Below are 18,059 nucleotides of genomic sequence, written 5' to 3' on the forward strand. Positions count from 1 at the left end.
AATTGATTTGGTACATTTAGATTTTTTTAAAAATAATATCGCTCCATCAAATTTAGATTAATATGATGTAATATGCACAATTAAAATTGCGGACAATTGTAACCAATTTAATGAATCCTAAATTATTTCATTGTAACAAGCAAATAGAAAAAAATAAAATTATTATTATGAACAAATAAAAACAAATATTTTTTTTCCACAAGTTGTGTAATGCTTGTTGAAGATGCTTCAATTTTCTCAATATATATTTTCCACAAGTTGTGCAATGGTTGTTGAAGTTTCTCTATTTTTTTAAGACTTTTCTCTATATGTGTTTTTCCTCAAGTTGTAAAATGGTTGTTGAAGATGCTTTAATACATCTTTGTCCTTTTATCCAATCGCAATACTTTATTCAGAAACCACATAAGTGATAAGTGGACCCTTAATTGTACACATTATTTGAGGTCTTACTTTTATTTCTATCACCCATTTTCCAATATACAGCCTCCTCTTTTTTTCAATCAAAACTAGTTATTCCTAAAGATGGTTGATGCCTTTCTGTCATTTGCAGTTCAAAATTTGGGTGATTTCCTCATACAACAAGTTTCCCTGCGTAAAAATCTGAGAAAGGAAATTGAGTGGCTGAGAAATGAGCTACTCTTCATACAGTCTTTCCTCAAAGATGCAGAACTAAAGCAAAGTGGAGATCATAGAATTCAACAATGGGTGTTTGAGATCAACTCTATTGCTAATGATGCTGTTGCTATACTTGAGACTTATAGCTTTGAGGCTGGTAAACGTGCTAGTCGTATCAAGGCTTGCGCTTGCATATGTAGGAAGGAGAAGAAATTCTACAATGTCGCCGAGGAGATTCAATCACTCAAGCAACGAATCATGGATATCTCTCGCAAACGAGAGACTTATGGTATCACAAATATCAATTATAATGCAGGAGAAGGGCCAAGTAATCAGGTTGCAACATTGAGGAGAACTACCTCATATGTGGATGACCAGGATTACATTTTTGTTGGACTTCAGGATGTTGTACAAACATTGCTAGCTCAACTTCTCAAAGCAGAGGCTCGTCGAACCGTCCTCTCCATTTATGGCATGGGCGGATTAGGCAAGACCACTCTTGCAAGAAACCTCTACACCAGTCCTGATATACTCAATAGCTTCCCTACACGCGCTTGGATATGTGTCTCTCAAGAGTACAACACAATGGATCTTCTTAGGAATATCATAAAATCCATCCAAGGTTGCACTAAGGAAACTCTAGATTTGTTGGAAAGGATGACAGAAAGAGATCTAGAAATTTACCTTCGTGATCTATTGAAAGATCGCAAATTCCTAGTGGTGGTTGATGATGTATGGCAGAGAGAAGCATGGGAGAGTTTGAAAAGAGCATTCCCGGATGGCAAGAAGGGCAGCAGAGTCATTATTACCACGCGCAAAGAGGATGTCGCTGAAAGAGCAGACGACAGAGGTTTTGTTCATAAGCTTCGTTTCCTAAGTCAAGAAGAAAGTTGGGATCTCTTTTGTAGGAAACTACTTGATGTTCGAGCAATGGTTCCAGAAATGGAAAGTCTAGCTAAGGATATGGTGGAAAAGTGTGGAGGCTTACCTCTTGCAATTGTTGTATTGAGCGGACTACTTTCGCATAAAAAGGGGCTAAACGAATGGCAAAAGGTGAAAGATCACCTTTGGAAGAACATTAAAGAAGATAAATCTATTGAAATCTCTAACATACTATCCTTAAGCTACAATGATTTGTCAACTGCACTCAAGCAGTGTTTTCTCTACTTCGGTATTTTTCCAGAAGATCAATTGGTGGAGGCTGATAACATAATACGGCTGTGGATGGCGGAGGGTTTCATACCCAGAGGAGAAGAAAGAATGGAGAATGTGGCTGAAGGCTTCTTGAATGAACTGATAAGACGAAGCTTGGTTCAAGTGGCTAATACATTTTGGGAAAGAGTTACTGTATGTAGGGTTCATGATTTACTCCGTGATCTTGCGATACAAAAGGCATTGGAGGTAAACTTCTTTGACATTTATGATCCAAGCAGCTACTCCATATCCTCTTTATGTATCAGACATGTGATTCATAGTCAAGGAGAAAGGTACCTCTCACTTGATCTTTCTAACTTAAAGTTGAGGTCAACTATGTTCTTCGATCGAGATTTCCGTAAGATGAGTCTTACAAACTTCAGGAGTGTGTTCCAACATCTATATGTGTTGTACTTGGATATGAACATGTCTATAGTACCTGATGCCATAGGAAGTTTGTACCACCTCAAGTTGTTAAGCTTGAGAGGTATCCTCGATGTTCCCTCTTCCATTGGCAACCTCAAGAATCTACAGACACTTGTTGTCAATGAGGGGGTAAACTTTTGCAAACTACCCCGCGAGACAGCTGGCCTGATAAATCTAAGACATTTAGTTGCTCGGTATACAAAACCTCTGGTACATATAAGCAAACTGACTAGTCTTCAAGTTCTTAAAGGTGTTGTTTGTGATCAATGGAAGGATGTTGACCCTATTGATTTAGCCAATCTTAGAGAATTAAGCATGGACTTTATTAAGAAATCTTACTCCCTAAACAACATTAGCAGATTGAAAAACCTTAGCACTCTCGCATTGTTGGGTGAATATGATAACCCATCTCCATTCCCAGATCTTGAATTTGTTAATAGTTGTGAAAAGCTCCAGAAATTGTGGTTAGGTGGGGGATTAGAGAAACTGCCTCTGTTTCCAGATTCCATCACAATGATAAGTCTTTTGGGTTCAAAACTCATGGAAGATCCGATGCCTATTTTGGGAAGGTTGCCAAACCTAAGGAATCTCATATTGTCTGCAACTTCTTATGAAGGAAAAGAAATAATGTGCAGTGATAACAGCTTCAGTCAACTAGAGTTCCTTCAACTTGAGGATCTTTCAAAGCTAGAAAGATGGGATTTAGGCACAAGTGCCATGCCTCTGATTAAAGGTCTTGGTATTCATAACTGTCCAAATTTAAAGGAGATTCCTGAGAGAATGAAATACGTGGAGCTGTTGAAGAGGAATTATTGTAGTTTTCAAGCATATATATATATATGGTTTTCATATTGATTTCTGCCAAGCACTTGAAGACATTGGTTATTAATTTCAGGGCTGTCAGTGAGAGTGGTTTTAGTGTTTGATTTCTTATTGTTTTAAGCTTTTTGAGTGAGTGTAATTGGTTTGGACATAATTGTTTTAATTAATTAGTCTACTGTATGTTCTTTTGCTTATCCATATTTAAGACGATGCTCTATATGTTAAAATGAAATTAAAAATAGTATATGGTACTCTCTCGTGTCCACAATTTAGCATTTTTTTTGTTCCTCTTTTATAGTGAAAATGGTCAAAAATACCCTTAAATTATGTTAAAGGAATAAAAATGTCCTATGTTTATTTTTTTCGGCAAATTTCGAAAATGAGTAATTTATTAAAAAAAATAAAAATTAAAAAAAATTGTTGAAATTTTTGAATTTAAGGTTACTATATTTATTTGTGATTTTTTGGCGTTAATTTTATATTTTTTTTCATATTTTTAATTAATCAATTACTCATTTTCAGGATTTACCGAAAAAAATAAAAATTAAAAAAAATTGTTGAAATTGTTGAATTTAAGGTTACAATATTTATTTGTGAATTTTTGGCATTAATTTTATTTTTTTTTTCATATTTTTTATTAATCAATTACTAATTTTCGGAATTTATCAAAAAAAATAAAAATTTAAACAAAATTATTGAAAATGGGTCGGGTAGTTTATTTAAAAGGGGGGGTTGATTTATGGGTCGGATTAGGTGTTTATGGGTTTGAATTTTTTAGGGGTATAATTGATCCCTTTCCATTTTCATATAGATGTCATGTGGTAAAGTCAAAATGACATGACAATTCCATGTGACATTTAAAGAAATGAAAAAAGAGTTGGATATGTCCAGCAGGCCAACTAACGCCCATAAGGACATATTTAGACCAAAAGTTGGACGCGAGAGCATGAGTGAGCCAAACTTTAAACGGAGGGTATATCTAGACCTTTTCGAATAGTTTAGGGGCATATTTGACCCTATACCCTTTTATTAATTAAAATATAATAACTTCATGTACCCTTTTGACAGATAATATATATATATATATATATATATATATATATATATATATATAAAAGATCATAGTATATCCATCATTAATTTATGTTTACTAGTTTCACGGCACGTACGTTGCACGTGCGTATCGTATATAAAGTATACGATGTTGTAAAATAGTATTAATATTACTAAATTAAAACTTTTTAGTAAATAATTATAATTTAAAGAACATATGACAAGTGTTTTTAAATGATTAATACAGATTGTCATAGAGTTACATGCATTTTGAGATCAAAATGACCAGATATTATTGAAACATTTCAAAATGCATTCAAAGTTTAAATATGGGAAGAAAGTGACATTTCTTTAGAAGTATCATTATTTACTTCACTCAATTTTGTAAACAAATCTAACCAACAAGATTTTTAAAAAATATCAATACAAAAAATGTCATCAATAGTCTTTCCTCTTGAGATTATGAACATAAATGATGGACACCATTTAAGTATAATTTTTCTCTTAAATATTCATACTTGAAATTTAGTATGTGCATGACACTAATAAGGATTACCATAAATATTTCAATATTTTATCTTTATACGTAATCCATCTTTTACCAATTAATATTTGAGTAAAACTATCATAGAGAGATAATTCTACAAAAAAAAAAGAAGGTACTTTATTGTTATACGAATGATGGTTAAATTGAGGTTTGAGTTTATGTCAACTATTTAGCTTGACCAATTATTTGTTTAGATATACATATATATTTCAGCAGCTAATTTAATTTTAATATATGAACAACATCACCTTTGGTGAAAAATATTTCATTTCTTTAAGTTTCTATTTTATCTTTATAGAATTGTAGTCTTCTCCTTTTTCCTGCCTCATACATATCATATAGTTGTTGTCTAATGAAAGTATCTAGAATCTTATAGAAGTTGTATCGTGATACAATATATTTAAATTTTTCAATAATAAAAATTAATAGATGAATAAAATTTAAAGTATTGTTTATAGAATCTTTAATTTGATTTAAGATTATTTTATGATCAATCACTATTTTCTTATCTATTTTTATACAGCTAACAAGGAGTGTATCTTGTGATATAAATTTTTCTCAAATTAAAATGAACAAAAAATAATAGGAAAAAAAATATATGGAACGATACATAGCCAATGAAGAAGGAAGAAGAAAATATATTTTCATGCTATATTCACTATAGTGTTCCATTTGATTAAAATCTCTTGTCACCAACTCTTTACTTTCTTCATTCATTTTTACTCACATATCTATTAAAAAATAATTATTTTCATGTCTATATTATCATATTATAAGTAAAAGTGAAAATCTATTTTTGAAATTGTGGATTTAACAACAAAACTACTGATTCAATGGACAACGTTGATGCCCGTTGTTTTAGTAAAATCAAAAAGAAACTGCTTCATTTGAGGGTAAACAAATAAAAAATAAAAAACCAAAGAAGAAATATCTTAACCAAATCATGTGACTTTTTTCATATTTGTTTATTATTATTGTCTTTTCCACAACTTTTCGTCACTGTTAACTCATGAAAATCGTAAGAAAAAATACGATTGTGAATTTATGAATGATTTCCTACGATTTGTTCACCAACTCTTTCTTATGTGGTACCTCAAATTTCGTTGAATTTTGAACTTAATCAACTGTGTTGCAAATAACCCTGAGATTTTTTAAGAAGAAGAAGAGTAGAAAACTTTAAAAAATCTTAGTTTAAAAGTGAGAGGAAACCCTCTATTTACAGCTAATTAGTATTAATTGGTGTTAATTGTTCCTTATCAGAAAAGTTATAACCTTTCGAAAAAGTCACTGCTCATCGGAAAATCACAATCATCGGAAAAGTCACAACTCATCGGAAAAGGCACAACCCTTCGAAAAAGTCACAATCCTTTGAAAATATCACAACCCTTTGAAAAAGTCACAACTCATCAAAAATGTCAAAATCCATCAAAAAGTCGCAACCCTTTGGAAAAGTCATATCGATTTGAGAAAATCACAACCCTTTAATATGAAAGGGTATCTACATTTAATATAATACAAATAATTAAATTAATAAATAAAATAAATTGAGTATTTTTAATTGGGGGTATTATAGTAATTCAATATTCAGTTTAGGAGTTCATGTTTTTAAGGCAGTATAGATAGATATAGATATAACAATAAAAAATAATGATAATAAAATAAGAAATATTTTATTTTTTTTATTTTTTTCAGAATTGAAGTAAGATAAACATTTGCTATTTTTTTAAAAAAATATTAGAAAAAGAAAATAATAATATATTTATTTGGAAAATGAGTATTTTTGACCCATTAAATAACAATAAGGGCATTTTTGGATCAAACTACAAACGAATGGTACTTTTATTCCTTTCGCATAGTTTAAGAGCATTTTGAACCAAAATATTGACGGTAAGAATATTTTAAAGCTAAATTATGAACGGAGGACATTTTTGTTCATTTACCCCCCTCTTTTATATAAATAATATTTGTGTTAAATCTACAGAGAAGAAGTCGTCACTTGAAGACATTCACCTTCATCAACTTGGCTTCTCCAACGATCAATCAACTTGGATTATTTCAACATTCTGTTTTTTCTTATGTTTTGTTTTTTCAATGTTTAATTTCTTTTTGTTTTTGGAAACATGTGTTGGAAGATAACTTTTTTTTTATTTTGTGATGACCTAATTAACGGAACAAAGTTAAAAATATTCTTAAATTATGTAAAATGAACAAAAATATCCTCAGTTAATAGTTTGATCCAGGGGCGAAGCCAGCCTTCTGTTAGGGGGTTCATCCGAACCCCCTTTGGTGGAAAATTTTACTATTTATACATGGTTAAAACTATTTTTTATGTATATATAATAGACGTTGAACCCCCTTTGGTTAATTGGTGCGTTTAGTTCTTCAAATATTGAACCCCCTTATTAAAAATTCTAGCTCTGCCACTGATTTGATCCAAAAATATCATTGTCTCTAATAATTTGATTTGAAAATGCTCTTATTGTTACTTAATAAGTCAAAACTGTCTTTTTTCAATTAAATATATTATTTATTTTCCTAATAATGATTTTTCTCATTAGAAAATGTTTATCCTACTTCAATTTATGAAAAAATTAATAAATAAAAATGTTTTCTATATTATTAGAAAGTTTTTTGTCGTTATCTAAATGAAAATTAATGACAGGGTTACTATGAGGGCATATAATAAAAGAAGTTGAGAACTCGCTCAGTGTGCAGCGAGAATAACAAAAAAAAAAGAACTTGCAAACTCGCTTGGTGTGGAGCGATATTGGGTGGGGGGGGGGGGGGGGGGCTAGAGAGCGAATCGCTCATAAGTAGCGAGAAAAAACGTTAAAATAAAAGAGAAAATCGCTTGTAAGTCAACGAGATGATCCATTTCTTATGCCGTTAACGATAGTTATAGTACAAACATATCTCGCTCCTTCTCTAGCGAAGTGTCCCTTTTGATTAAACCGAAAATTGAATGGCCCTTTATGTATTTTGAAGGAAAAAATTGATGTTTTTAACTTTGACTTTGAAATTTAATCATCCTAATATAACCCATGAACGAGTTTTTATATCAATTTTAAAATTTAAAAAAAAAAAAGAAAGATAATATATACTAGCAGGGAACTACATGTGATTACTACAAAAGATAAATTCGATATTTGGATCTGAATTGTCTTACCTTGCTATCATAACATTATTTTTGTTTTTATCCATTAAAAAAAAATACATTTATATATTTATATTACTAGTAATATCTTTAATGTGTCATCACATAAGTATCCCTCAATTAGTAAAATGTTTGGACTTTTTTCATGTGAGAAACCCATCCTCATTGGAAAAGGAAATTAATACATTTTAGCTCAACTTTTAATTAATTAATGTCAAATTTAATAAAAATAAATAAAAAACAATCGTAGACAATCTCCAATTATTAGAATTTTACAATATGCATATATAATGGGTTATATAAATTTTGAGTTTGGCCTTTTTTGTTTTTCTTGTTATTCCAAGTCCTCTACTTTATTTTATTTTTATTTTATATTTTTAATTAAATATTTTTTACTCGACTCACAGTCTGGGTTGGACCAATCCAGTCTTGATTAAGCCTCATGAGTTGACGAGCTTATTTAGGTTAGGCTAAACAATCTCGTTCTTAAATGAACTTTAGCTTTTTTCTAGCTCAATCCTATCAAATCGCAGATTAGGTTGGATTTGGGTGAAGCAATGGACCAAGTCCAAACTAACAGCTCCAAAATCTACGAGGTTTAGAAATAGAAAATCTTCTTAATTACAAAAAAATCAGCAAAAATGGCCGCATGCATATATAATGAATTGCCTATATGTTATGTATTGATATTGTATAAATAGTTATTTAATGTATCATTATTGGATAATGGCATATAGTTATTTATTTATAATGTATAACAATGTATTATATATATATATATATATATATATATATATATATATATATATTACCCTTGAGGTTAAGAGTTGGTGCAACAAAGGTGTTTGATGGTATGCTTGAACCAAATAAATGATTTTTCATTATTTTTTCTTACAAATTTTCTACAATATATTTCTCTGTCATTTCTGAAGATTTTGGTTCAGAATTGACTTTCTTTGGCTTCTGATGGTGAGTCTAAGTTGTTATGATTGAAGATAAATGACGATTATAATTGCACTTATACATAGTAAAAAAAAAATACCTACTTTTATGATAAAACTTTTTGGTGCTTTAGCGATTGATTGGAAAAACACTAGTCTCAGTTTAGTAATGTTTTAAGATTAGTCAATTTTTATATATAAGTTTTTCTTTTAGTCTTTTTTGATCAATTGCATACTAATTTATGTTCAATCAATAATTGATTTAGATTACGATTTATGTGTTTCTATACGGACAGCTATACATGGTATTAAGTGGTCTACAAAGAGCACTTCTCGTATATATATACACACACATTAATATACCGTGTTTAATAAAATATTTATACATTGTAGTTTTTTTTTCTAGTCCAGACCAACTCAAAGATTTTTTACTCAAAACGATTCACGACAGATCAAGTTTTTAAGTGAAGCTTTAAAGAATTTTTTTCAATATTTATCTAGATTTTTTCAAAAAAAATAATAGAGTTTTGTTCTTAAATGAGGTCCAAAATTTTGAGTCAGCAGAAATAAAAACAATTTGAAATTATTGAAAAAAAAAGTCTAAAAGTCAATTTAGAAAGACTCAGCATGACTTAGATATTTTTTGTCTGTTTCTTTTTCTAATGATGTAATTATTTCTGCTCTATTATTGTTTACCAAAATTGTATTCAAACAAACAAACAACTTTTAAGTAATAAAAAAAAATCCCTAATAGTTGATGGAGGTATATATTTTCATTTGGCATAATATTTTTTTTAACGGGGTCAAAAATTTAACACCAGCCTTACAAAAGTCCACTCCACGTAAATTTCTGAAAATTAGTTGATCATAATAAGTTGAATAAATCCAATGTAGACACCGTATACGAATACGTATTTTACCAAAATTAGAACAACACTACTGCATGGATGAAGCAACTATACGGCAGATGCATGTTTTCTTCAATATGTATGTATATCTAGTTGTTTGCGATAAATTTCACTGTGACAAAAATTAAATTACAATCAGAAATAAAATATGAAGAAACAAGAATATTTTATTGATAAGTAGTACAAATACAATTTTGTTCCTCCCCTTGATTCTTTCTGTCATAACATTTATCCCTCCCTTGATTTATTCTCTCTCATAACATTTATCCCTACCTTGATTTTTCTCTCATAACATTACCTTAGTGACATATTTCTTGAACTAGGATTTGATCTCTTTATGAATATTTCATGAATTTGTGGAATATTCGAGATGCCTCTTTAAGGAATATAATACCCTTTATATAGGCATAAGCTAGGGTTTAGGGTTAGTACCCTCCAAGAATTCTAAATGGAATCAAATACATCTCGTAGAATTTCAACACCTCTTACATAATCCCACAAATTTTCAATGTCTATGGTAGTGTTGAACAATTATATATTTGTTCAAATTGGATAAGCTTAAAAACTAGATATCTCTCTCTCTTTCTCTCTTAATATAAGTCCATGAAATCATAATCCGCCCAATTCGCTTTGGTTTGAACTGATTATTGACTCGTTTATTTATGAGCTCATATTATTTCAACCAATCAAAATTTGGGCTAATATCTAATCCAAATTGATCTATGAGAGATCTGATAAGATATTTTCAGAAAGACATTTTTCATAATAAAGAAAAATAATAATTTTATTAGATACTAAAAAATTATAGAAAAACAAATAAAATATAGTAAGAAATGAACGGGTTGAGGTTTGACCTGCCTTTTAAATAATTTCACAAAAATAACTTTTGAACATACTAATACTCTGCTTACTTATTAACTCAATTCATATTGATCCATTCAAATTCAGCTCAGTTGTCACCGCTATATATAGTTATTTGATAAAGAGCCTAAAAGAAGAAAGGGACACTTACCATAAAAAAAATGATATCAACTATTTCAAAGAAGATTATCAAACCTTCTTCTCCCACCCCATCTACTCAAAGATGGCACAATCTTTCCCTTATTGATCAAGTTGTTGATAATTTGTATATGCCCTTTGTTTTTTTCTATTCAAACCATCAAGTGGCTACAATCCCAAAACACCAATTATCTGAATTTCTAACAAACTCTTTGTCAAAAACTCTAACTTCTTACTATCCATGGGCAGGAAGTCTAAAAGACAATGCTACTATTGAGTGTGATGATCACGGTGCTGAGTTCTTCGAAGTTGAAATCAACTCTTCCATGGATGAAGTTATTCATAACCCTGATTTGACATTCCCTCAAGGTTTATCTTGGGGATATTTGTCGTCATCGACATCTGGTGCCTTAATTGTTGCACAATTAAGTCATTTCGAGTGTGGAGGAATCGCGCTTAGTCTTTGCATGTCCCACAAGGTGGTGTTAGAGTTTGCTCCATATTTCTTTTAGTATACTTCTCTTTTTCTTCTGATTCGTTCAAGGTTTGCAATTATTAACTTCTGCATGTATTATGCATGTCTTGTTATTTCAATCCTAACAGGTGGGAGACGCGTGCTGCGCTTACTACTTCTTGAGGGATTGGGCTCGGTTAACTCGAGATCCAAAATTAACATTATCTCCTCCATACTTTGTTCAGGATTCACTAATGCCATCTGTACCATTTGATGTTCCTCTGTTTTCCCCTGTTATTGAGCCAAAAAAGGAAAGATGTATTCAAAAGAGGTTTGTATTCTCTGAATCCAAGATAAACGCGCTTAAAGCCTTGGTTGTTGCAGAATCCTGCGTGCAAAACCCAACGAGGAACGAGGTCGTGAGCGCCCTTCTCTACAAATGCGCCGCTTCTTCTTCTACTACCAATTTAGGACGATCTCAGTTAGTCCAAACCTCAAACTTGCGAAGTCAAGCACCACTACCACCAACCAGCATAGGAAATATTGCCACTATATTTTCCACACCAATATATGAAAACTACGAACATGACCTCAAACTGCCAAAATTAGTAACCGACATAAGAAAGTCCAAACACGACATGTCCACCAGAAACAATCTACAAGAAAATGAATATATCACAGTGATGTTGGAGGCATATAGAACAGGGAAATTGCCATTCCATCAAAGGAATTGTGATGTTTATACTATTACTAGTATATTAGCATTCGAATTCGAAAAAATAGATTTTGGATTTGGGAAACCTACTAGAGCAAGCCAAGAAAGTGGTTCATTTAGCAACTTGTTTATCTTAATGAATACACCTGATGATCATGGTAGAGGAGTTGAAGCCTTTGTAAATTTGAATGAACAACAAATGTCTGTTTTCAAGAATGACAATGACCTCCTCCAATTTGCTACTCCATTTTGAGGGCGTCAAATGAACAGGTCAAAATAAACTAAGTTAATAAAGCGTAGTTTACTTTGAAAGTTAGGTCAAAGTGTTCTATTTTACTTTGAAAGTTAGGTCAAAGTGTTCTATTTCTAGAGTCTGTAGCACCTTTTTGAGGTGCAATTTTTCATTTTCTTTTTATCTGTTTATGCATTTCTGTTGTCTTGTTTTGTTGTTTTTGGTTTGTAATTTTTGGAATTTGACAATACGTTTGTTTTGTTTGAAACAAATTTTACAGTGATAGAAAAATAAATTGCAATCATAATTAAAATATGAAGAAACATAATTTTATTCATCAAAGATTGTCAGTACAAATTTGTTGATCCCTTGATTCCTTTCTCATAAGATTGATCCATGATTCGAGTGTTAGTGGCGTGTTTGACGAACTAGGATAATATATGGAAAATAAATCAACCATAAATAAAATCTGAAAAAATAAAAATATTTTTGATAAATATGTAGGTACAATTATGTTCCCCCTTGATTCCTCTCTCGTATATTTATCCATGATTCGGGGGCTGTTAGTGACGTGTTTCTCAAACTAGGATGATTGATTTTGATCTCTCTATGCATATTCCATTAATTTGAGGAATATTCTATTTATATAGGCATGAACTAGGGTATATGATTAAGTCACTTTCACACTTTCATTTATGCATTTTTGGTATCTAGTGTTGTTTTTGGTTTGTAATTTATGGAATTTGACTATACATATATTATTGGAGTTTTTGGTTAATCTTTTATTAAAAAAATTTAAAATCTCTACTAAAATTTATCAATCAGAATTTGTTATATGTTTGGGGGAGATTAAAAGTACTCAATTTTGGTATATTTAGAGGATTAAAATTATTTAAGAAAGTATTTCAAAGAAGACTTTGAACCTACCTCAAACAGGAGATTATTTTTTTAAAATTTTCTTGTTAACATATTCTAGATTTTTTATAAGTGAAAATTATAGTAACATGATTATTAGATACATTGTCTCACGAAAAATTTGTTTGACCGTTTTTACTCTGATTGAGCTGACTATCACATTTGACTTTAGGCCTATATACAAATGTTAATGGGACGGGTTTCAATCTAACCTTTTATAGAAATATCGTTAAAGAATTTAGCTATTAATCTGGATGTAATAACACTAACTCAATTGTCACTAAATATTTTTGTGGCAATAATAGGAAAATCTATCCCCACTAAATTAAATATCTTATTTGAACATTCATCTTCAATTTATTCTGAATTTTGAACAACTCAATTATTATTTTGTGTTAGTGTGGCATTTTGATTGTACTCCACTGTCCTTTTTTACTTGTCATTTTAGACAAATTAAGAAAAGACAATATTTTTTTTTACCTATTAGAGCCTCAATTTATTTAGAAAGTTAATATTTTTGAAAAAAGTAGAACCTCCGTAATAATTAAATTGATTTTGGAATTCTATCAATTAATAGGGATAAAATGATAAATTCACTATGTCAATTATTATTTTTTTAATAGGTGTGTCAAGTAAAAAATGGACAAATAAATAAGGACAGAATGAGTATAAAAAATATGCATCTTCGCATTGCTGCATTAGAACGTTGGAGGTATGTGTCCCTAATTACTCCATTTGGATTCAATGCTCACTGGACGTGGTTGCCATGACCATTAGTTCTTCATTCAATCTCATATTATTTTACTCAACTCTTGTCTAGAGTTTGTCGAATTACACTTTGTGTTTGAATTGTTGTATTCTGAAGGGGATAAGTGCATTACTGTTGAATCGGTGAAAAGATTTATTGCAGTGAACTTGAGTCTCCTTAAAGAGAGTGAAATATCAGCGCTTCACCCCGAAGATATTTTATTTTCTTCATTTTCAATTTTCAAATGTGATTTGTGATATGTAATTTCACCAACATTTTAAACAATGAAAAAGGTCCAAAAATTCACTTAATATGAAAAAGAGGGAGTGCGTAATTTCGATTTGGTGGACCGGTCTAATTTAATTTGTTATTTGATTTTGGAGCATGGTTAGAAATGAGGCTGCCGCATTTAGAATTTTGGCAACAATTGTAGGAGGTGTGATGTACATGCATGCACTTATTCCAAGGGAGTGTAACACTTTTCAGTTTAAGCCATTATATTAAAGTTATACAATTAGAACCTCGATATGATCTTATTTTGTTTATCATTCAAGATGTTCTTTTTTGCTTTTATTGAGGATTCTTTTTATTGTTCTTTGACACTTATAGTAGATATTAGAGGTATTTGACCCTCATCAGAGATTGAAATAGTAAATCCAGACATAACTTACCAAATCAAAACAAGAAATTAAAAAAAAAAAAAAACACCATAAAAAATGAAAACAAGAGTTTCTTCGCATTGAATGTTATATGAATTGTTGATGAATAGATAGGTGTAGTGCACAACAAGGGTAGTACATGACTTCTATAATTTGTGATATTCCCAATATACACATACCTGTCATTTTTTTGCCTTAAATTCCCATGTGCAACTAGTAGTTGTACTTTGACTAGCACATCTAATATCAATGTAGTATTCAATATATATACTATAGAGTTAATTGGACTTACCATTAAAAAAAATGATATCAACTATTTCAAAGAAGATTATCAAACCTTTTTCTCCCACCCCATATACTAAAAGATGGCACAATCTTTCCCTTCTTGATCAATTTTTTGGTAACATTTATGTACCCTTTGTTTTTTTCTACCCAAAACATCAAGTGGCTACAATCCCAAAACACAAATTATCTAAATTTCTAACAAATTCTTTTCTCAAAAACTCTTACATTTTACTATCCATGGGCAGGAAGTCTAAAAAACAATGCTACTATTGAGTGTGATGATCATGGTGCTGAGTTCTTCGAAGTCGAAATCAACTCTTCCATGGATAAAGTTATTAACCACCCTGATTTGACATTCCTTCAAGGTTTATCTTGTAGAGATTCGTCGTCATCAACATTTGGTCCCTTATGTCTTGCACAATTAAGCCATTTCGAGTGTGGAGGAATCGCTCTTAGTTTTTACATGTTGCACAAGGTGCATGCATAGTGTTAGAGTTTGTCATGTATTTTTTATATTAGTTTTCGAATATGCAGGTCATTTGATCAAATCATATATTAAACATTATGTTTTTATTTTAGTATCGCTTTTACTTTTGCTTCTGATTTATCGTCCTTCAAGATTTACAATTATTACTTTTCACATGACGTATTGTTATTTCTATCCTAATAGGTGGGAGACGCATGCAAGCTTACTAGGGATTGGGCTAGGTTAACTCGAGATCCAAAATCAACATTATCTCCTCCATACTGTGCTAAGGATTCACTAATGTCATCACCATTTGATGGTCCTCTGGTTTCCCCTGTTGTCTAGCCGAAAATGGAAGGATGGATCCATCAGAGGTTCATTTTCTCCGAATCCAAGATAAACACGCTTAAAGCCTTGGTTGCTGCAGAATCCTGTGTATGTATTCACTGAATATTAAAGGATGACATTCCTACTAAATCACATTTTAATTCCAAAAAACAACTTTAAAATCATTTTAACGACCTCAAAGAATCATAACCACATAGCAACGTATACCAAAATAATCCAATCATTAGAAGTCTAATTTTCTGACTCAAATTTAATTACATGCCTTTTTTACCAAACATGATCTAACCTTAAAAGGAACTAAAATTGGGTGGTACTAAAATGATGTGTGTTTGATGTGACGAAAGTCATTTTTCTTGGAAAACATCATATGTACAATTCCCACTAAAGAGCATAACTGTCCAAATATGTTCGATATGTATAGGATGAGTCTGCTTAAAGATAACCAGACCAGATGGTGCTTCTACTTATGTTGTGTCACATTCATTCCATGCTAGTGAAAAAGGTCACAGTTCAAGACTCAAGTCCACATGCTAACTAACTCTAATCCCACACAAATTACTCAATTGATCAAATATACTCGTATAACTATAACTCTGACTTTTCAAAAATTCTCTCAATTATATCATACCAACATTTCACACATGTAGATATATACATGTGTATCATAGGCATAAAAAAAAAAACTAATGGTAGGAGTATTCCAACATCTTAACATTTGGTGTTGTACTAATGGTAGGAGGAATATATGTTAGTATTTATAATAATACTAGTCATGGACACGTGCGTTGCACGTGTGAGCCATGCTAAGTTGTCTCATTCTCTCGATAGACATTTGTAAAGCAGTGTTGTTATGAGTGCGTGCACTAGTATTGATGTAGTGGAAGTGTGCATTCTGTTAAAAAGCCTTATCTCACGAGCACATACACCAGGTAACTCTATCGACCGAAACTTTGGCCAATTAGGAAGAAATCACCAAGTGCCTTTGTCAACATACTTTATTAAAAATGATAAAGATTTTCAGTACACTCGTTCAGACTTTGACTCAGAACTCAATTTTTTGCAGCAATTGCTATATATTAGCACACTTTTATGAAGAAATACAGAGATGCCAAAACCCCTCCAAAAAGAAAGGCAATTGCAATGTATTTAAGGGCATTTTCAATCCAGCAGCTGCACGAAGCCACCAGCTGTATCAAGAATAAATTAGGCCAAGGAGCTTCTGGTGGTGTTTATAGCGGAATTCTCAAGTTAGAGGATGAAGAAGTTGAAGTTGCTGAGAAGAAATTAGGAAATGGAATTGAACAAGGTGATGATAAAGAATTTTTGGCAGAAGTAAGGGTGATAGGCCTCACACATTAGAAAAATCTGGTTCATTTGTTAGGCTTCTGCAATGAAAAAAGCAACAGGCTTGTTGTTTATGAATTATTGAAAAATGGGGCTGTGTCAAATTTGATCTTTTGCGATGGACAAAGACCAAGCTATAAGCTAAGAAATGACACAGAACTTGACATTGCCAGAGGTCTGTTATACTTTCATGAAGAGTGCGACAACCAGATCATTCATTGCGACATTAAGCCACAAAATATCCTTCTTGACAAGAACAACACTGCAACAATACTGATCAACACCCTTGAGAAACAGGGTAAAAAGAACAAACTACAATGTCAAACCACTGTTTTCATTAAATAAACTAAGTCGGAGCACTGATACATGAATCAATATCATTTCCTACTGTAAGTGCTATAAACTTATCTTTAAATAATAACATAGGGCATTTACAGATCAAACTAGACCCATCATAAGCCTCTTTAAGTATCACGGTACTCCTGACACCTTTATTAGTGATGTAGAATACACCATGTTGTTTGATTAAGCAAAGCAAAAGTCTAGCTGGTAACTGTTCTTTAAGTATCACGGTACTCCTGACACCTTTATTAGTGATGCAGAATATACTATGTTGTTTGATTAAGCAAAGCAAAAGTCTAGCTGGTAACTGTAACTCGGAATGAAATGCATCTATTTGAGCAGATGTCAACCTCTTTTCCATAGTCAAACTAAGGAGCTCGTGAAGCACTGCAACTACTCGTTCAGTAGTATAAGCAGAGTAAAGTTCTATTTTTTCATGGCGATTCTTGAAGGCAATGATTAGCTAACTACAGAAAAGGACACACTGGCAAATCTGGAAAATACTCTCAAGGACAATTAAAATGGGAGAAGAGGATCCAGATGGCTAAACAACAACTCAGATAAAATGATCGTTCAACTCATCATAAAAGGAAAATATTCCACAAGTGGGATTAAATGATGGATCATCTACATATCTAACCAATCAACAACAACATACGTAGTGTAGTTCCACAAGTGGGATTTAGGGTAGATATTCAACTTATCATAGAGCAAAATTGCAATCAAATTTCTTTTATTAGAACACTCACAATGTCAACTATTTCAACACATAAAACTTATATTCAATCAGTAAAAATGGGAGGAAGATAAACAAATGACAAGGTCCTTCTGGAACAAAAAAAAAGAGTTCCTGCATTAAAATCATAATGGAGTTTTTAGGACTACCTGAACC

The 18,059-nt window shown here is 31.4% G+C and overlaps 1 protein-coding gene across 2 annotated transcripts in view; it reads left to right on the forward strand.

The window, feature by feature from the left end:
- The first annotated feature begins 491 nt into the window (after positions 1 to 491).
- Positions 492 to 18,059, forward strand: part of LOC125819085 (disease resistance protein RPP13-like) — an 87,676-nt gene continuing 70,108 nt past the window's right edge. Inside the window, exon 1 of one of the 2 annotated variants that reach the window (XM_049498598.1) lies at positions 492 to 1,465. In XM_049498598.1, the coding sequence (XP_049354555.1) occupies positions 523 to 1,465 (943 nt within the window). In that variant the 5' untranslated portion in view covers positions 492 to 522. The remainder of the gene's footprint in view (positions 1,466 to 18,059) is intronic. The other variant, XM_049498597.1, reaches the window with a different exon arrangement.

This window comes from Solanum verrucosum, unplaced genomic scaffold (genome assembly GCF_900185275.1).
Source record: "Solanum verrucosum unplaced genomic scaffold, falcon-dt-bn FXZP01000252.1, whole genome shotgun sequence".
In the NCBI taxonomy this organism is placed as follows: domain Eukaryota; kingdom Viridiplantae; phylum Streptophyta; class Magnoliopsida; order Solanales; family Solanaceae; genus Solanum; species Solanum verrucosum.